General features: G+C 37.4%; 1 protein-coding gene across 6 annotated transcripts; it reads left to right on the plus strand.

Annotated features, from left to right (window-relative positions):
* The first annotated feature begins 6,695 nt into the window (after positions 1–6,695).
* Positions 6,696–10,154, plus strand: LOC113356089. Of its 6 annotated transcripts, none has more exons than XR_003362791.1 (4): positions 6,696–6,832; positions 6,951–7,025; positions 7,151–7,369; positions 9,245–9,568. XR_003362791.1 is itself a non-coding variant. In XM_026599100.1 (4 exons), exons 2-4 carry the CDS (start codon positions 6,953–6,955, stop codon positions 9,789–9,791), a joined length of 315 nt encoding a protein of 104 aa, XP_026454885.1. In that variant the 5' UTR covers positions 6,696–6,832; positions 6,951–6,952; the 3' UTR covers positions 9,792–10,154. The 6 variants fall into 6 exon arrangements, 3 of the variants coding, with proteins under 3 accessions (XP_026454885.1, XP_026454884.1, XP_026454886.1); XR_003362793.1 differs by lacking the exon at positions 9,245–9,568 and adding an exon at positions 7,492–9,235; XM_026599100.1 differs by lacking the exon at positions 9,245–9,568 and adding an exon at positions 9,765–10,154 and having other exon boundaries at positions 7,155–7,369.
* Positions 10,155–22,462: the final 12,308 nt, after the last annotated feature.

The following is a 22,462-nucleotide window of genomic DNA, read 5'->3' on the forward strand; positions in this document are numbered from 1 at the left end:
TCTGATGCCAATTGAAAAATCGGGGGGTCTAACAACCACGCCCAATATTTCGTTTAGGAAATCTGTATGGATTAACTCCAATATATTTCCAAGAGAATCAACTAGACATCCAGACTCAATCAAGGAAATATATATCCAAGAGTTATATCTATGTTTCTCAATGTAATCAGCAAATCAAACAGATAGAAATCCGTGAGCCTGATTATTATGAGAAACAAATTGAACGGTACCAAAGACCAATGTTCAAGTGTCAATCAACAACCAAAGGTTGGATTTACCAATTCATTGAACTACGCATAACCTGTGATGCTTCAATTATATAAAAAATATAATGCGAAAAACAAATTACACAGACACCAGAAATTTTGTTAACGAGAAATTTTGTTTACACAGACACCAGACTCTATCCTACTACGAGTTAACTTCGGACTGAAATGTAGTTGATCCCTAACCAATATCAAACTGATTAAGGTACAGTCGCGTTCCTTATGCCTCTGAATCCCAGCAGGACTCTACGCACTTGATTCCCTTAGTTGATCTCGCCCACAACTAAGACTTGTTACGACTCAAAGTCGAAGACTTGATAAACAAATTTGTCTCACACAGAAAAGTCTGTTGAATAGATAAATTTGTCTCCTACAGAAATACCTACGAGTTTTTGTTTCATCGTTTGATGAATCAAGGTGAACATAAACCAATTAATACATCGTGCCTTATATTCCCGATGAACAGCCTAGCAATATGAATCGCCTAACAATAAGTTAACTATATGGTAGTAGAACAAGTTATTGCGGAATCACAAAGAATGAGACAAAGAGCTTGGTGATTAATTTTTTAAATCTTACATATTGGAGATAATCTCGAGCAACTCTTAGTGAAGATAGTACTTAATACGATAGAACAAAGTAAGATCAGAACACGCAACTACAAAGAAAATAGTTGGGGTTGGCTTCACAATCCCAATGAAGTCTTTAAGTCGTTAACCTATAATGGTTTTGGGAAAAACCTAGGTTAAAGGAGAATCGGCTCTAGTCGCAACTAGTATCACAGAAAAGGTGTGGGGATTCAGTTCCCCTAGTTGTTAGAGTTCTCCCCTATATTTTCTTCAAATCAAGGTTTGCAATCAATGTTACCTTGGTAACAAAGCATTCAATATTCACCGTTAGATGAAACATGATTTAAGATTCAAGCTAATATCTTTCAACAGTTAGATTGTCTTATCTTGTTACACACAAATGAAATATTTCATTTAGATATGGGTAACCGTACCTAAACGTGTATATTGAGTTGGCTCAATAACAGTTAACGGAAGTTAGCCATATGAACACTTTTCTCTTAACCTTGTTCATCTTAACACTTCTAGATCAATTTATAATCAAATGAATCTAATTTTGTTACTCATAGAGTTGTTCAATTGTTTATATTCTCATAGAAGTATACAAGTGTAGATGGTGGTTTTTTGACAATGCCAAAACTTGTAAAAACTGCTTCTGAACCTATACAGAGACGTATCTGTAATCATATATGTACTAGAGCTTCACCCAGCTGAACTCTCGGTATTTTATATATGTATATAAATATGTATAAATTCCTGACCCAACATCAAAATTATATATTCTTACTTCTCAATCATATTCCGCAAGAGAATTGAGAATGTGTATCCTGCTAATGGCCATATCGGCCTTCAATATGCCTACACGAATTTTAGAGCTTCACCCAGCTGAACTCTCATTATTTTATGTACGGCCATATGAATTTTCATGCATTGATCAGTCTACACTGATGCTGCAATAAATATTCAGAATAATCTATTACGCTATTATTTTGAATTACCTGAAGCATAATATTTGGAACATTACCTCGAGTCGCAGAACTTCCACGGCAGAATTCCTCGACTATGTTCCATATGCTACAAATGGAGTGCTAGCGCCAACATGTCCGTGCTCCATAACCAGGTCGTGTCCATTAACTCCTTAGCTAGCCAACTAGCTAGCCAGGCCACGACTTCCTTATCTCTTAGCCCGACCATGTCTTTGGCCACGACATCCCTATCCCTAGCTAGCCAACTAGATAAGGCCATAGCCACAAGTTCCCTAACTATTCAGGGTCTCCTAGTCTAGTCCAACCGGCCATGGACACCTTGTCTCGGCCACGATCTCTTTACCCCTTATCCTGGCTATTGGCCACGGCTATGTTATCTGTTAACCTAGCCCAACTTCCTAGCTACCCAACTACCTAGTCAGGCCACGACCTCCTTGTCTTCAGGCCCGACCTAGCCTATCCATATATCTTCGACCTCTTAGCCTCCTAGATGGCCAACTAGCTAGTTAGGCCACGACCTTGCTATCTCCCGACTTGGCCTATCTAGTGGCCACGACCACCTTATACCTAGCCTGGATAGCCATGCCTCCATGTATACTATCTTGGATAACCATGGCCAAATTTTCTTGCCATCCATCCTAGCCTGGCTTCCAATCATCCACGGCCTCCTTGCTAGTCGGCATAGCCTGGACTAATCACAACAACGACCTCCCTATCTTCCGGCCTGGCTAACCATGACCACGACCTCCCGTCTACTGGCCTAGTCATATGGCCACGACCACCTCGCCTCTTAGCCTGGCCATGTCTTTGGAAACGGCCTCCTTGCCTCTCGGCCTAACCAATCCATATGGCCACGATTATGTTTCTCCAAGCCTAGCACCCATGTCCATGCCGACTCGACTAGCTAATCAACTAGGTCGCACCCGCGCCACGACCTAGCTAGCTCTTATCTGGGTGTTGGCATACCCTTGGATCGATTTGTCTCTTCAAGCTATGCAGTCAAAGCCTGGCTAGCTTAGGTTATTACTCAGTTAGTACCGTGACAATCTAGACAAGACTAGAAACAAATCCATGATTCCTACGGTAAATAAAAACATGTTACATGGGGGAATTCTTATGGGTATTGGTCTGGTGGTTTATAGAAACGTGCGACATGCCAACATCCAATGATAAGGAAGTTACAAGTAGTGGTAAGCAGTTAAGGAAGTGGCTAAGTAATGGAGTGGTAGTTTACGGGTTTCCATAAACTTGTGGCGTAACCATACCATTATCTCCATTGTTCCCATCTCTCTATCTCTCCACAATCTCCACTACTTACGAGGAAATAGTAAGTGTTCCCTACAACTATAAATAGACAACTTTGTCTATTCATAAGACATAACAAGCTTATCATTCCAAAGTTCTTCTTCTTTCATAGTTCGATAACCTCACACCCAAATTCGATCACCACTGATTTCCTCAAACTTTCTTTGCTTTCCCTCCCCTAAGATCAACCCATTTTATCTCTTTGTAACCGAAGCAAAAAGTGAACGACCAATTTCTTGGTTTAGGCTAGTTTTGTATGATTTTGATTTTCGAACCAAAAGAAAGTACTTCAACATTACATTATTTTTCCTAGGAGCGATTTTTGGGTATTAACAATTGGCGACCACAGCCGGAGATCAATTTCTCGGCTACAGATTTAATTCTTCAATTGTCTGAAGGAAAAATCGAAATGGTGGATCTTAGGTCTGGTTCGGTAACCAATCCCAATGCAAGCTCCGCAACCACCCATAATCCAAACAACATCGGTGGCTGGACTCCAAAGATCATTCCTCCAAATGTTTTCAATGAAAACAACAACACTCCTCCCCATGCCACCGAGGATGACAGGAACGAAGAGCAGGCACCCCCACCATAGCTGATTTAATGAGAAGGCAAGACACCTTGGCTGAAACTCAAGTAGCCATGCCCACCACTTAGAAGGAAGTTCTCACCTATCTGAAGAGTTTAACGGAGCATCTTACACCCGACCAGCGTCATCACCAAATGGAACAAGTTATGAGCGGCGACGCAGGCACCTCCAGAGTCAACACTCAAGGAGATGACGAAGTGCGGGTTATTACTAACCACACGAGCGAAAGGAGTCATCCTCAACAAAATTTTATCACGCGGGAATATCTCGAAAGGATCCTACAGAGGATTCCACTGCCAATAGGGTATTCATCTCCTCCCTTCTTGTTATACGATGGTACCAGAAACGCCAGGGAACATATCTCCCGATTCCTAGAATCGTTAGGAGAACATGAATATAATCAGGTGTTGCGACTCAAAGAATTCTCAAAGTCTCTTACGAGAAGATCTTATACGTGGTACAACAATCGCGCCCCCAACAACATCTCCTGTTGGTCTCAGATGGTTAACATTTTCTACAAAAAATATTTCTTCGTCTCAGAGCATATCACACTTTCATACTTGGGCAGAATGTTCCAGAGAAATAACGAGCATCCAGAAAACTATGTGAAAAGGTTCCGGACTCAAGGTCTCGACCGCCACGATCAAAATTTGACTGAACTACAATTAGTGGAGCTTTGTATCAACGGTATGATCCCTGTATATCGTGCCTTGTTAGAAAATTTACGATTCCAAACCTTCTCTTACATGAAGCTGTTATGCGGTCGGCAACGACGGATCCAGCCTTGTGGGAGAGAACGAGGCCCGCCAGAGAGCAAAGTCGTGGAGACACTCGCGGAGATAGGCGCCTAGTAAATAAGCATACTCTGATCAACCATCCAAAGGTGTTGTCAACGATGAAGGGACTAAGAGGAAGGCTACACCTCAGCCGACATCACAGACTAAGTGTTCTGTATCAAATTGAACCAAAGTTATGCGCCAACAACAACAACAACAACCAAAAGCAGATCCAGTATCTCCAGGTTTTTCCTTTCCCATGGAGGAAGTCCTCGAACTGTTAGAAGTATGGATACAAGACGGGGATATCAAGTTACCACATGTGCGACGTCCACCAACTGCCGAAGAAATATCAAACCCTAAATATTGTCGCTTTCACAGATTTGCCAATCACCCCACTAGTGAATGCAACAGCTTGAAGCGCATCTTTAAGGAAAAAGTAGATTCAGGAGAACTACAACTGGGGACTGAAGGCGTTCACAAAGACCCCCTCCATGTCATGAATTTTACTCTTTGCGGAGACTCGGTCAATAGAACTGTCCAATCTATGATGGAACGTATGTGTGAGTTTCTCCACCTCTCAAGAGCACAACGCAAAAAAATCTTCTCTGCCCTTAACCTTGTTGTGTCTGGTAAGCGTTTACTCTTTGATGAAAAGGATACTGCATATCCCGAGTTTGCTTTGAAGTAGCAGTTAAACACGATGAGAAGCTTGGCTGGGGACTTCTCACTACTGCTTACCTCAAGAATACTGAATTTGAGCGGGTACTAATTGACGTGGGGATCGATGTTAACATCATCACTATCAAGACTCTAAGAGCCGTGGGAATTACAAGACATGAAGTTGCATATCCACCATCAATAATCAATGATTCCGAAGGAAACTCAAAAGTGCATATGGACACATCACTCCAGTGGTAAAAATGGATGATATTCAGACATATGTTAAGTTTTATAATATCAAAGTAGACCCAAAATATGATATGATATTGGGGAGCCCATGGATTCGTAACAAAAAAATGAAAACGAGTGAACCCTCTCTGCTGGTGTCGACACCTCCAAGATTATCCAACAAGCCGGCGAATCATGAAGACGACCTGCTAAACGAATTTTGCCGCATAGCGCATCTGGATGTGAAGCACTTACCAGGAGAGGACGTGGGATCATATGTCCGCAGATTCCGCGCACAAGTAAGTCCCGCTTATCCGATTTCCTCACAACCAGCTGCCCACGCCCGATCAAGACTTGGGGACTTGACCCAAATACCAATCCCAAGATGACTCGGCGATTGAATGGGAAACTGATCCTTTTCGATAGTTTATTAAGTGGGTAGGAATCGTCTCTGCCGCAAATAAGAAAATTAGTAACCAAACTATCCTTAGGATATGCGATAAACCTGAGGTACCAAAGCCCAACTTCTTCCAAGTTGAAGATACAGTCAAGAAGGTTACTGCTTCACCTGAAGAGCCATATCTGGTCATTGAAGCCATATTAGGTGGTTATTACAAACTCATCAACACTGATAAACCATAAGGGATGGTAATACATGGCAAGTGGCTCGAAGCATTCGGCGCGTAAACATATTCTACCATCGCTTTATAATATTTCCATGCTTTCTGCAGCCTTTGTAATTCCTCCAAAATGTTTGCAATATTTTACATTCATACTTGGGATTTCCATTTATTAGCCAAGCAAAGTTTTATTCCCTTTTTAAAATACCTTTGCAAGTCGTTCAAAAATCTCTTTACCTACCGAAAAATCCTACAGAAAACAAACCATATGTTTCAAAAGCATAAGTAACTTTCAATTCCTGCCAAAACTTACTCGCATACACGACCGACCAATGTCTTCGCTTGTACGAACGGTCATACGTTCTCCAACTTGATCGCGGCTATTATCAAAGAGGGTTTCCTGACAAATCTATGAAGACATACCTTTTCTGACAGTGACAAAGAATCCGAACACGGATGCCTGGTGCTAAGTTGCGTAAGACGGTGCTCAGTTAATGCGTGGTACAGGCAGTCTAAAGTGCCATGTGTAAAATGTGATCCTCGAGATTGCAACCATTGATATGGCATCATGGTCTGACGGTTATTAGGGAAAAGATGTAACTTAACGTGAGTAAGTGGAGTACGTTGTATCATTTTCTATATTCCTATATAATGGAAGGGTTCAGTAACTTCAGTTCCGGACCCGACCTAACAATGGTTTGTTCTTCAGTGTATCTTAGGCTTTTGTTTTTCTAATTTAAAAAAAAAAAAACTTCAATCGTCGAAATTGTTTCAGAAATCTCCCGCCTTTTTTTTGTGTCTGTGATATTTATTCCCCTCGACTCCATCGAGTAAGTTCTCTTTGTCTCTTCTAATCTCTATTTAATGTTACTGTGGATAATTTAGGGATTGGATTCAGTAAATCGAAAGAAAATATAAATTTAGGTTTTTTTTTCATTTGTCTTGCAGAGATGGCAAATAGATTTAGGGGTTTTGGTAGGATGTTGTCTACTGCTAAGAATACCACCAGAAAAGAGGGTTTTGGTAGGATGTTTTCGTCTGAATCTAAGAATTCCACCCAAAATCAAAAGTTATATTTTTACTTTGTTTGTTTGTTTCTTTCTTTCTGATCTCGGCTTGGATGATCTTATTTCTGATTGTCTCTTTAGGAAGCTCCCCCAATTGACTATGTCAGTGAACGGATGAAGCAGATTGTTGGTGACAATTATCGTGAACTTACTTTTGCACAACAGAAAGAAGCTATTACTAAACGGGTAAATAAACGGGTTGATAATGAAATGATTAAGGCAATATCTGCTGGTGCGACATTTTGTCTAGCTCTCTCGGCTCTTTACACCTGCATCCTATTTGGCTGGTACCCTTTTAAGGTATATATACTGCAGCATCTTATATCCTCCTATTTCTCCCTGTTGGAATTTATCCTGTTGAGTTTTTGATTCTGAATATACCTTTATGCTTTTATCAACTATCTCATATTGCCACACACAAGTGAGGATGATATATTTAGGTGGAAACACACTAGTTGGAAGGATGGTCATGGGATCCTCACACCGCATTTACTACTGAAAATTAGCTTACAATGAAGTCACTACTCCTACTTTTTCAACCCTATTATCATTTTTGGTCTCAAGTTTGGGACTCTTAAATCCCATCCTAGGATGAATGTCTTCACATGGATTTTTTTTCTTTGTTTTTTTTGCAATTAGTGTTTTTCACCTTTTAATAGAAGAAACACTATGTAGAGTTCCTCTGCAAATACTGGCTGCTGTATGTGTTATTATTCAGTAAAAGAAACACTATGTAGAGGTGAGGTCGGTCTCCTCTCTAGTGTCTTGACATGTCAAGTAAAAGAAATAGCTAATAAAGATATTAGTCTTGCTTATAAGGTTTGATTATTCAATTCTTCCTCGAATTGGGTACTTGCTGCTTTGATAGAAAGTCTTAGTTGGAGAATAGTTACTGAGATGTCAAAATCATCTCCCGGTTTCCTCCCTAAAAATTCAGTATTTTTTCATCTTTCTTCTGAACAGAGGTTTTGAAATAAATTCAAAAGAGTCTCTGCTTTAATGATTTTAGTACACTTTCCAGAATAATATTGCTTTTCCCCCAAAAAAAGGAGGTCTTTTTATTGTACATTTTTGGCTAAAAGGCTCCTGCCTAAAAAGTAAAAGTTACTGAGAGGTGCGACGTCTTTTCGAACAATGATGCAACTGCTTAAAACCATGGTGCCGTTTCACAAAATTCGCATGGTTCATGCTGTCCTCTACCCCTTTGATTCCTAAGGTTTAGCTGTTCTCTAACTATCCTTATATATTATATTAGCATCCATCACTTCTCCATTTGGTTTTCAACCGGAAAGACTTTGTTGCATTGCCTTGTGGCATTTATGGACGCATACATGTCATTCTACTTTTGAAACGAATTTTCCATCTGCAAGGGAAACTGTTATTCAATTCAATTGAAAATGCGAATGCTATTACGAATAGGTAGTTTATGAACCAGCCTTCTAATATTTTGGACTATTTCCACGCGATAGAGACAAAAGAAACATGAAAACCCCATTGCTTCTTTCCACCTCAAATGTTGTAGCATGTTAAGCCTGTCACTTATTTGTTTACCCTAGAACTCTTTAGTGGAAAATTTATGTATAACTCCTCTGCAAATACTGGCTGCTATCTTTGTTATGACTCTTTTTTTTTTAAAGTCTTTTATAAGGCGAGGGGGTCTCCCCTCCAGTGTCTTGACGTGTCAAGTAAAAGAAATAGCTAATAAAGATATGCTAGTCTTACGTATAAGGTTGATCTCAATTCTTCCTCAAACAAGGCACCTGCTGCTTCAATAGAAACTCTTACTTGGAGAATACTTACTAAGTTGTCAAAATCATCTCATGTATTCCTCCCTTGTTCTAAGGGCTAAAGATTTAGAATATCTTTTCCCGAACATAGGTTTTGAAATATATTCTAAGGGCTAAAAATTTAGATTAAGACCTCCCCTCTAACAACTTTCGATGTGCTAGTATCCATAAGAGATGCTTTATTTAAGGAGGACATTTGAGGTGCCATGATTGTTTCTACTTTGAGGAAGAATCAGACTTTCCTAAATCATCCTGACAAATTAAGTTGTATGCAGATTTTCTTTCAGGATAATAACCTACAATACTAATTGGGATTGCCGTTATTTTCTTTCTTATACTATTATAGTTAGCTCTAAGATGTAAAATGTCTTTATATTGTGTTCTGCAGAAAACCGACTAAGAAATTCGTGATGATTTGAAGATATCGAGAACAATAACAACTAAGTGAAGATTTAACATGTTACTTAAAGATTTCATTACTTTTAGAACCTTATGATATAAATATTTCTTTGACAAAGAACCCAGCAAGTTTAATATTTTATTTAGAAGCCTTTTGATGAAGATTTTGAAAAAAATAGTTTTCAGAAGAACGGTTCGGCTCCGATTTTGAACCTGACTGAGAATTGTGAAGAGAATGTAGATCTCAGTGACGTGTAATTAGTAATGTGGATCCTATCACATTGAAAGAATCAGTTGACATTTTTCATTTTAATTGTAGACGTTTTATCTTCGGGTATTTCATATTTTGGTTCTTTGGAAGAACATGATAGACATTATCAAGCTAGATGGTCCGGTTCATATAGACATTATTAATGGAATCTTTCATAATAATGATTTTCCTGTTGATGGTAATCGTTAATTAATTTGTATATGTAACCTTGATGATTTTTTAATGGCTTTTTTGTTAGATAGGTAAGGAAGAAGAGGACAAATAAAAGTGGTAATGATTATGATCATAGTTAGTTTGACTTTTATGGTCAAGGTAGATGGTAAATAGAAATTGTGAGGAGAATGGGAAATAAGAAAAGTGGGAGTAGGAAATAGGGAAAACCGAACCTTGTGATGTAAATATATCTTTTTACTAAGAATCTTGCAGGTTTATTATTTTATTTATAAGTCTTTTAGTGAAGATTTTGATGGAACCAGTTTTCAGAAAGGCTCGGATCCGATTTTGAACCTGAGTGAGAATTGTGAAAGTAATTGTTCGTAGTGTAAATCTCATTTGAAGGTTCAGGTAATTTGTGGTCCATCGTAATGAAAGAATCAATTGACATTTTTTATTTTATTTGTGGATGTTTATTCTTCGAGTATTTTATATTTTAATTATCTAGAAGAACAAGTTAGAGATTTTCAAACAAGATGGTCCAAGCTTTTTTAAAACATCTGTTTAAACATATGAATCATAGTTTAATCTCCTTAGTTCTTATGCCTAACTATCCTAAACTAGCTTCTGATTTTAGACCTATTAGCTTAAGAAATGTATGTTATAACATATTTTCTAAACTCCCATCTAGGCTTAAGGAAGTTAGGGATAAGTTTACAAGCTCATACCAAGCTATTTTCTTATCTTTTAGACAGATGACATACAATATTGTCCTTGTTCATGAGCTTGTAAATAGTATGAGAAAGTGTAAAGCTAAGAAAAAACGTCTTATGGCTATCAAACTTGAGATGTCAAAATCCTTTGACAAAATTGAGTAGGGTTTTCTTGATGCGTCCCTTAAGAAGCTAGGATTTCATGAAGATTGGCGTAAGATGGTTTTTTAGTGTGTTTTTACTGTTTCTACTCCTGTATTGTTGAATGGCTCAACAAGTGAGTTTCTTTATCCCCACAAGGGTCTTAAACAGGTAGATCCCTTGTCCCCTTATTTGTTTATTATTTGTACCGAATCTTCTTCAAGATTACTTATACATGCTGAAAATAGTGGTCTCTTGTAGGGTGTCAAAGTGACTAGAAACAATCGAGCGATAAGTCGTCTATTTTTTTTCCTGATGATCGTCTCATTTTTATTAAAGATAAAAATACAAATACCAGACAGTTAGATAGAATAATCAAAGACTTCATCACTTATTCGGGCCAGTCAATTAATTTTGACAAATCAGGTATTTAGGGATGCCTCTTCTTATCCATAGAGATTAACAAGATGGAGACCCTTTCTCACTTGGAGGACAAATTTCATGGTAATTTAGCTACTTGGAAGAGTATGCATTTCAATCAGCCAGCTAGGACCATTATAACACAACTGTGTTAGGATCCTTAGCTTCTCACCATTCGGCAGTCTTTCCTATGCCAAAGAAGCTGACTGGTAGGCTAGATAATATTTGTTGGATTTTTTGGTTGAATAAGAATCAGGATACAAAAGGTGTTTATCTAATAAAGCGGGAAGTTGTGGTTAAACCAAGAGCTTTAAGAGGTCTTGATATAAAAAAGACTGCTGATATGAATATAGCTTTACTTGTTAGGATAGCATGGAGAATGTTGAATAGGCCTGATGCTCCTTGGGTAAAAATCTTGAAACATAAATATTTTGCTAATACTAATCATTTGCATTGTGTCTATGAACATGGTTATTATATATGGAAAGGAATTAGTATAAGACTTGCCATTATAAGAGATTATTATTGTTGGGAAATATGAGATGGGAAACTTGTTTCTATATGGGATGATAACTGGGTCTCATGCTTGGGTCATAAGGTCAGTGATAGAATTAGATCAACAAACATGAAGACCGTTGACCAGATGATTAATCAGGACCCAAAAACATGGAATATTGATCTCTTGCATGTGGTTCTTGACAATAAAACTGTACAAAATATAATTGCTAGAGCACTGCTCGGTCGAACTCGCAAACGTTGCTATCTCAACCTTGTTTGTCAATGTTAGTGATCAAAACTATAAATCTTGATTTCTAGTCTACTTATAGTGATGTCTCGGACTAGGATAAATTGTGTAGTTGAGCATTAGACTTCACGGCGTTCATCAATTGAAGACGAAGAACTACTAAGGAGAGCTTGTGGAACTTCATCAACAAAAGGTATGTGGAGACTAAAACTCATCTATCACTTGGAAAGTATATTTCTACTCTATCTCCTATATTGAGACAAAAGTCGTATTACTATATAGTTGTCGATTATACACATTTGAGATTTCGAGCTGAGATTAACTCGCTTACATATTTATCGAAATATGTGTTGATAATCTTTTGCTTCAACCAAGTTCATCCTATATTCTTGACGAAAGTCAAAAGATGATCATGTAAAAATTGTCGAGTAACATCTTACATGGTTTGTGTGATACAATCATTTGGTGTAGACTTGGAATGTTTCGTTATGATTATTTCATTAACTTGAAATTGCTTTGATGCTAATAGTGTGTGAAAACGGCTATTGTCATCCTCTAAGAAAGTTTCAATGATTGAAATAGAGTTTAGAATACTTCTCCATCATTGGATTATGAACATAGGGTGCATTCTTGCATGTATGTGATCCATGACCGGAACTAGAGTATGCATACCCGTATGCGTACTTGTAGTTGTGAAATTCCGTGTACCAAGTACACATACCGGTACGTGTACTTGCGTAAAGTATAGGTTCGGGAATTTCTGCTGGGTTTTGCAAGTGTACTAAGGTATGGGTGCCCGTTCGCATACTGGCGAACCCAAACTCAGGCCGGCTACTTAAGTATGCGTACCCATTTGCATACTTGAGTGGTTAAAGTTTTAAAATCGGTTTGTTCATGAACTAATACATTTATATATTAAGAAATGCATTCTTTGCAAACCTTGGCTATAATGTTCATTAATTGATTCGAGTGAGTCAAACCGATTATGCTTCAATTGTGTTTTTGTATACTTCTATGAGAACATAGGAATTGAACAACTCTTTAACTAGTTTCATTTGAGTCATTTGAACTAGTTGTGGTTAAGATGAATAAGGTTGATATAAGAGTGTTCATATAGCTAGAAATCAAGACTTATAGTTTTGATAAGTAGACTAGAAATCAAGACTTATAGTTTTGATCACTAATATTGACAAACATACTTGTGATAGCAACGGATGCGAGCTCGACCGAGCAGTGCTCTAACAATCTCCCCCTTTGTCAATTTTAGTGGCAAAACTATCAAAACATATGGAATAAAAAATAAATAAATAAACTTTTGTAGCTTCTCTTCCACATGTATGATCTCATTGGTTCTTCAACATTACTCGAAATCTTCGTCACTTCCAAGTACTCCAATGATTCCAAAGGTTGTAAGTTTAGCATCATCGTTGTTGAAAATCCGTAGCTATAACAATGAGAAAACAAGAATTCTCAATCATTGTTACACAGTGTCATAGTATTATTACACAACATCAAAGTTCAATTGTATCACAACTGTAGCGCCCCCAAAGCTAGCAGTTGACTAATCCAAAAGATTAACTAAATAGAGAGGCACTAAGAATCTAAATCATTTACATAAACATTCAATTAAGAAATGTTCTACAAAACTTAACCCAAAACTAGCCCCGCTCAAAAATATATATACAAGAACTTCTCTCAAATGATACATATACAATAGTCATTTTGTTTGCGAATAGAATAAACAAACATAATAGACATAACAGAAGTTAATTAATTAACGGAGTCAACTCCTCGAGCCTTCGCTGCGCAAGTCCGATCTGTTTCTGAAACTGAAAGTGAGAATAATTAACATTTAACTTCTAAGTAATCATAGGAAAGAATTTGAAAACAATATTGTTTTCCTCAAACATTAAATAGTGACCAAGCCACTGAAATAAACAAACATGTATATGGACAAAATCCTTCGTCAAACAATGTATATATTGAGTGTCGACCACTTCCTTCCACACCCTATTAGCCTATATGGTGTCGACCAATTCCTTACACACCTATTAAGCATAAAAGAAGAATTCATGTAGATATAAATGAATGAGCGTATCCTATACACCTATCAATTTCCTAATAGGTGTCGACCAATTCCTTATACACCTATTAGGCATACAAATGGAAATTCTTAGTTTCCATAACAATTCATAATGACAAATAAAACATTACAACTCCTTTCCAAATCGTGGAAAGATTCACAGAATCGACAGAATTATCATAGTGCATTTTAAACAAAGCTTGGAATGCACGAACAAACAATGCATGAGTTTGTTAAACATAAACTTTTGTAAAAGAAGCAACAATGGTTACCAAAGAGTCAAATGTATTCCCACCTCTTTGATGACAAGCCACGCCTACCTCGAGATTCACGATCCACTGGTTCATCCTTTGAATCGATCGTTGTTAATAAAGACTAACTGTTAATCACACAAGAGCTCTAAGAGTTTAACCAAAAAGGCTCACACAAGGCTAATAACATAATTTCATACAATTATCTAATTATAAGTTTAATGATCTATCTAATGGTTCTAAGCCCATTATGTTTCTACACCTTTCCATTCTCTTACTTTAGCATAGCTAGGGTTTACTAATTGAATTAGGTTGATTCTATAGTCTATTAACTAAGTCTTATGAATACCCACAACTTTGTAGAAGGAACCAAATGCTAATTCAGACCACAAAGGTCCAATACATACTCATTAGGAAAACTGTCTATAAGCCCAAGCCCAACAAACGGTCCGTTAAACTAAGGTCCAGTCCATCTGAGTCAACTACAGTCTCTAATGGTCAACGGGGTCAACTAACGGTAAACGTCAGTCAAAGGTCAAGTCAATGGTAAACTAAGTCAAATCGGTCAAGTCTGGTCAGGTCTGTTCACTGAGTTAACTCAGTCAGTCACACTAAGTCAGCTAAACAAATTGATTCAGCTAAACTGACTGGGATGACTAATAGGCCAAAAGCCTAATCTAAACTTCTATTACAGATTTGGTGCAACATTTTCATTAAACAAAACAACAACAACTCAAACATTTAACTTAAATAAACTTCACAACTCAATTACAGTAGTAAACTGAGTTTACCTTAATCTATAGTTGCAGGCTTCATTAAGGCCACTGCCAGCAGCATTACAATCAATTTCAGTTCATTAACTCAGCTGAACTACTACACTACTAAGTTCAGTTCAATAAAACCACTAGATCCCTTACTTGCACAAAGTTCAACTTACTATTTCATTTACACTGCAATCTCATTACTCAATCAAATGCATCTCAGACCTCCTCCATGTACTGTGATCACTAACTCAATTACGAATAAAACTTCACAGACAACACCACCATCTAATTCACTTTTCACACTTGTGATTTAACACCTCATCTTGAACAACACACAACCATAGCATAAGCCTCCTGCAATCATCTATCAACACTAACCTATAACTGCATCACCGTCTATATCTCTCATATCAGTATCTCGCCAATACAACACCATTAGCTTATTCATGTTCATCACTTGCAGCTACATAACCCCATTATAAAACTCAACCACAGAACAACAACCTTCAACTATGCTCAATCCTAATTCAGGAAAACAACCCACCTTCTTTACCACCATTCTTATTATAGCAACTAACATTCAACAACAACAAACCATCACTCTCAAATCCCTGTATCTTACAGAACCATTACCATTTCCGTTTCACCTAAACATAAACTCAGTTCATGCTTGTTTCTCCTAGAATCGCCTCTGTGACTGTAAAACACCACCACTATAACAACCACATCTTTTATTTCAACTCCACCAACATTGCATAGCAATACAGCCACAACAATCTATATCAACATCATTACCAGTTTCTCAAAAGCCTCAATAACAGTTCCTCATTTCCTTCCTCAAGGCTCATATCATCAACAACCTCAATTGAAGATTCATTCATAACTACTTAATCTCAACAATTCAAGCAATCAAATTTAAAATCTCAAACTTCGAATAATTAGAAGCTTACCCAAACTTTAGTTTCCTTTGAATTTATGATACGCCGAATCAAATCCACTGAAGACCTAATTTCTGTTTTGGGAAAGAACAAAAACCCTAATTCTCAAATCCTCACAAAATTAACTTCAGAACTTCAATTAAACAATACCCATTAGTCCTCAATCCATTAGCAACTCGATCAACATCTCAAATCCACACAACTCTAAAATCAAATTGAAAACCATTCTTTTGATTCTTCCTGATTTTGAATCAACACAGGACTTAACACCACCATGATCATCAGATCGACCAACTCATCCTTAAATATCTTCTTAGTCATCTGAAATCGTAACTCCAATGAATGTCAGAAATCCTAACTACGATTTATAACATCATCTCAATCTTATTCTTAATAATTAACAGAAACACCAACTCCTACATCATCAGAACATCTTCATCAACTAACCCTCTCTAATCGATTCTCACACTTCTCTCAGAAGCAGCAGCCGCGAAGAACAGAAGAAAAAGAAAGAGATGAAGAAAGAAGAATGAAAGAGAACGAAGAAGAAGAAATGAGAGCTTATCCTCTCGATTGAGTTGATAAGGCCGACCAAATTCTACTGAGGCACCCACGATCTGGATAAGGGCTTCCAAGGCGGTAAACTACAAAATGACTATTTTTCTCTCCGTAAACAAATTGATAAATCTTCTTCACGCATTGTCTGGATGACGCGTGCAAGTGGTCCATTCTGCATAACTTTTAGAGATCTATCAAGAGGTACTAATTTCATATCTAAATCGTTGTTAGATTAATTCCTATTAATTAACGTTCGTGTTAAACTAATCGATTCATTATCGACTAAAACGTCTCTTGACTAGTCTAATAGCGTTGACGAGCTTGAGGGTCCTTACATTCTCCCCACCTTATACATTTTCGTCCTCGAAATTCAACCCATCCTTATGGTCTTCAAAAAAAACTCCCCATCTTAAAGATGAATCATATCTCCTATCTAAGCGCAAACAATATAAAACAAAGCACAAACCTATATGGCTTTCTACAACTAAAATTTGCAGTCTGGGTTCAACTATGTTGATTTTAAGTTCTATCAAATATGGAAGTCTAATTTGCTTACACTAATTCCTATTTTTATAAGATATTTGTCTCTAACTTCAAGGAAGATTCCTACAAGTCTTTCTAAGTGAAATTGAAATTTCGGTTTCTAAAATAATTATAACATACTTTTATGATCAGTCATCTCTGAATGCAGTTGCCCTGTCAAGGTTGGCCAATCCCAACAATGCCTTCCTACGAACAGAGAAAACACAACCTTCACTATTCTCCAGTGCTAGATTAACAAAATATTAACTTGCTAAGATTAACGAATCACTAAACTTCTATCATAACTGGCGTCACCTAAAAAATTTACTTCAAAAATATACACACAAATAAGCAAAAAAATTTAATACACCAAACAAATCTTTTAGTTATTGATAGTTTTTAGTGATTACGATATATCTCACAACCCAACCCAATTCTAAACTATTCTAGTTCACTAACTAGCACTGGCTATTCCTATTATTTCCCATGTAAGATCTAATAGTGAGCTCTGATACCAACATTGTAGCTCCCCCAAAGCTAGCAGATGACTAATCCAAGAGATTAACTAAATACAGAGGCACTAAGAATCTAAATCATTTACATAAACATTCAATTAAGAAATGTGCTATAAAACTTAACCAAAACTAGCCCCGCTCAGAGAATAAACAAACATAATAGACATAGCAGAAATTAATTAATTAACGGGGTCAACTCCTCGAGCCTTCGCTGCGCAACTCTGATCTGTTTCTGAAACTGAAAGTGGGAATAATTAACATTTAACTTCTAAGTAATCATAGGCAAGAATTTGAAAACAATAATGTTTTCCTCAAACATTAAATAGTGACCAAGTCACTGAAATAAACAAACATGTTTATGGACAAAATCCTTCGTCAAACAATGTATATATTGAGTGTCGACCACTTCCTTCCACACCCTATTAGCCTATATGGTGTCGACTAGGGATGTCAATGGGTCCGGGTCCTCCCAGGTAACATACTACCCAGAACCGGACCCTATTATTTTTCCCGGTTCCGGGTCCGGTTACTAAAATAGATGACCCAGAATCGGACCTTGTTAAACAGCTGGGTATCCACCGGTTCCGGGTATTAAACGGGTATTTCAACTTCAGTCTTGTTACCCATCAATGGTGATATAAATCCGATTGGTGTACAAAGAATACATACATTGTTACAAGTCTCAATTCACGACAGAGCTTAATCTCCATCTCGGCTAACCTAGAATCCCCTTGATTTTCCATTTAGCTCGTTCATCTAATGTGAATCTAGGGAAGCCGTGATGGTGGTTCCAAAACAATTCTATAGAATTAATTAAATCCCAACTCTTTATCTTCTCGGCCTATAAACAACCCCAGCCCTTTATCTTTACGGCCTATAAACAACCGTCATCATTATCCCTGAGTTATGACCAGTAGAACCACCTCCACCCACAATAGATCGACACCATCACCATCGTCATCAAGATCTATCCATTAGTTCAGATGAAGTACCAATCCAGCATGAGTAGAAGATAATCAATCAATAAGTAAATAGTTACAAACAATTTCAAAAATTAAACAAATTTTTTTATTATAATCAGTCCAAATCCTCCAATTGATTAAGAAATCAAAGATATACATCTATATACCGTGAATACGGAGAATAAATTTACAACAAACAACCCATCCTTCAACATGATAATTATAAACTAAACAACCCATCTATATATCAGAGAATAATTTACAGAGCAAAAATTACAAACCCTAACCAATTTAAATTTGCATAACCTATCCTTAAACATGATTTGTAACACATTAAAAAATGAAAATCATATTAAGAAAAGATATATTCATGCAGATGGAGAGAATGAAAACTTCAATTTTGAGTGGAGCTTGGAAGAGAGGATGAAGCAGAAGTGATAGTTGCTTAGATTAGGTAATTTAGGTTTGTCTGTAGTCGCTAACTTTATGTATATCTCTTTACATGACGAAATTAGCCTTTAGAAAACTAGGATTTACAATACCCGACTACCCGCGGGTACCCGACGATTAGGACCCGTATGGAACCATTTACAATCGGGTATATTCGGGTCTATCCGGTTAGGACCCAAATTCACTAATGGGTCCAGTTTTGGAACCCAAAACCGGATCCAATTCACCCGGTTCCGGTCCGATTCCGGGTATTTGGGTACCCATTGACAGCCCTAGTGTCGACCAATTCTTTACACACCTATTAAGCATAAAAGAAGAATTCATGCAGATATAAATGAAGGAGCGTATCATATACACCTATCAATTTCCTAATAGGTGTCGACCAATTCCTTACACACCTATTAGGCATACAAATGGAAACTCTTATTTTCCATAACAATTCATAATGACAAATAAAACATTACAACTCCTTTCCAAATCGTGGAAAGATTCACAGAATCAACAGAATTATCATAATGCATTTTAAACAAAGCATGGAATGCACGAACAAAAAATGCATGAGTTTGTTAAACATAAACTTTTGTAAAAGAAGCGACAATGGTTACCAAAGAGTCAAATGTATTCCCACCTCTTTGATGACAAGCCACGCCTACCTCGAGATCCACGATCCACTGGTTCATCCTTTGAATCGATCGTTGTTAATAAAGACTAACTGTTAATCACACAAGAGCTCTAAGAGTTTAACCAAAAAGGCTCACACAAGGCTAATAACATAATTTCATACAATTATCTAATTATAAGTTTAATGATATATCTAATGGTCCTAAGCCCATTATGTTTCTACACCTTTCCATTCTCTTACTTTAGCATAGATAGGGTTTTACTAATTGAATTAGGTTGATTCTATAGTCTATTAGCTAAGTCTTATGAATACCCAAAACTTTGTAGAAGGAACCAAATGTTAATTCAGACCACAAAGGTCCAATACATACTCATTAGGAAAACTGTCTATAAGACCAAGCCCAACAAACCGGCTCGTTAAACTAAGGTCCACCCCATCTGAGTCGACTAACAGTCTCTACGGTCAACGGGGTCAACTAACGGTAAACGTCAGTCAAAGGTCAAGCCAATGGTAAACTGAGTCAAATCGGTCAAGTCTGGTCAGGTCTGTTCACTGAGTTAACTCAGTCAGTCACACTAAGTCAGCTAAACAAATTGAGTAAGCTAAACTGACTGGGATGACTAATAGGCCAAAAGCCTAATCTAAACTTCTATTACAGATTTGGTGCAGCATTTTCATTAAACAAAACAACAACAACTCAAACATTTAACTTAAATAAACTTCACAACTCAATTACAGTAGTACACTGAGTTTACCTTAATATGTAGTTGCAGGCTTCATTAAGGCCACTGCTAGCAGCATTACAATCAATTTCAGTTCATTAACTCAGCTGAACTACTACACCACTAAGTTCAGTTCAATAAAACCACTAGATCCCTTACTTGCACAAAGTTCAACTTACTATTTCATTTACACTGCAATCTCATTACTCAATCAAATGCATCTCAGACCTCCTCCATGTACTGTGATCACTAACTCAATTACGAATAAAACTTCACAGACAACACCACCATCTAATTCACTTTTCACACTTGTGATTCAACACCTCATCTTGAACAACACACAACCATGGCATAAGCCTCCTGCAATCATCTATCAACACTAACCTCTAACTGCATCACCGTCTATATCTCTCATATCAATATCTCGCCAATACAACACCATTAGCTTATTCATGTTCATCACTTGCAGCTACATAACTAGGGCTGCACAAGACCCGCCCACGATACCCAAACCCACCCGTACCCGCTAAATCCGTGGGTTTTTAATCCATACCCGCCCGTTGTGGGTGCGGGGTTGGTTATGAAAAAAAAAAACCGCTGTCTGTGGGTGCGAGGTTGGTTTAAGCTAATACCCGCCCATACCCGCCCAAAAAACCCGCAGATTATATATCATTAGATAAAACTAATCCTAGTCGTCCATTATGAAACCCTAATACTAGTAGATAGGATAACTGATAACCCTCATTCACTTTCTACACTCTTCTCTCTGTTCGACCTCTCCTCTTCTTCCTCCTCAGTTCTTCTTCTTCACCTACGAACGACAATTACCAGAAATCTTCACCAGAAATCGAGAACAACAACTTCGAATCTTCACCAGAAATCGACAACAATCGAAAAATCAACAGATTCAACACTTAATCTTCATCTGTGAACTTCCTAGATATAAATATTTTGGGGGTTTTGGTTTTTTTTTCTCACTTAATCAAGGAGAATAGAAGTTACTCTAAATACTTGAATATAAAGCGGGTTTAAACCCGTTTTAACCCATACCCGCCCAACCCGTAGCGGGCGGGTTTTGTTGTTTGTGGGTGCGGGGTTGGTTATGAAAAAAAAAACCCGCAGTCTGTGGGTGTGAGGTTGGTTTTAGCTTATACCCACCCATACCCTCCCATGTGCAGCCCTAACATAACCCCGTTATAGAACTCAACCACAGAACAACAACCTTCAACTCTGTTCAATCCTAATTCAGGAAAACAACCCACCTTTACCACCATTCTTATTATAGCAACTAACATTCAACAGCAACAAACCATCACTCTCAAATCCCTGTATCTTACAGAACCATTACCATTTCCGTTTCACCTACACATAAACTCAGCTCATGCTTGTTTCTCTTAGAATCGCCTCTGTGACTGTAAAACACCACCACTATAACAGCCACATCTTTTATTTCAACTCCACCAACATTGCATAGCAATACAGCCACAACAATCTATATCAACATCATTAGCAGTTTCCCAAAAGCCTCAACAACAGTTCCTCCTTTCCTTCCTCAAGGATCATATCATCAACAACCTCAATTGAAGATTCGTTCATAACTACTTAATCTCAACAATTCAAGCAATCAAATCTAAAATCTCAAACTTAGAATAATTATAAGCTTACCCAAACTTTAGTATCCCTTGAATTGATAATACGCCGAATCAAATCCACTGAAGACCTAATTTCTGTTTTGGGAAAGAACAGAAACCCTAATTCTCAAATCCTCACCAAATTAACTTCCGAACTTCAATTAAGCAAATACCCATTAGTCCTCAATCCATCAGCAACTCGATCAACATCCCAAATCCACACAACTCCAAAATCAAATTGAAAACCATTCTGTTGATTCTTTCTGATTTTGAATCAACACAGGACTTAACACCACCATGATCATCAGATCGACCAACACATCCTTAAATATCTTCTTAGTCATCTGAAATCGTAACTCCAATGAATGTCAGAAACCCTAACTTCGATTTATAACATCATCTCAATCTTCTTCTTAATAATTAACAGAAACACCAACTCCTACATCATCAGAACATCTTCATCTACTAACCCTCTCTAATCGATTCTCACAATTCTCTCAGAAACAGCAGCCGTGAAGAACAGAAGAAAAAGAAAGAGAAGAAGAAAGAAGAAGAATGAAAGAGAACGAATAAGAAGAAATGAAAGCTTATCCTTTCGATTGAGTTGATAAGCCCGACCAGATTCTACTGAGGCACCCACGATATGGATAAGGGCTGCCAAGGCGGTAAACTACAAAAAGTCTATTTTTCTCTCCGCAAACAAATTGATAAATCTTCTTCACCCATTGTCTCGATGACGCATGCAA

Source organism: Papaver somniferum, chromosome 3, assembly GCF_003573695.1.
Source record: "Papaver somniferum cultivar HN1 chromosome 3, ASM357369v1, whole genome shotgun sequence".
NCBI lineage: Eukaryota > Viridiplantae > Streptophyta > Magnoliopsida > Ranunculales > Papaveraceae > Papaver > Papaver somniferum.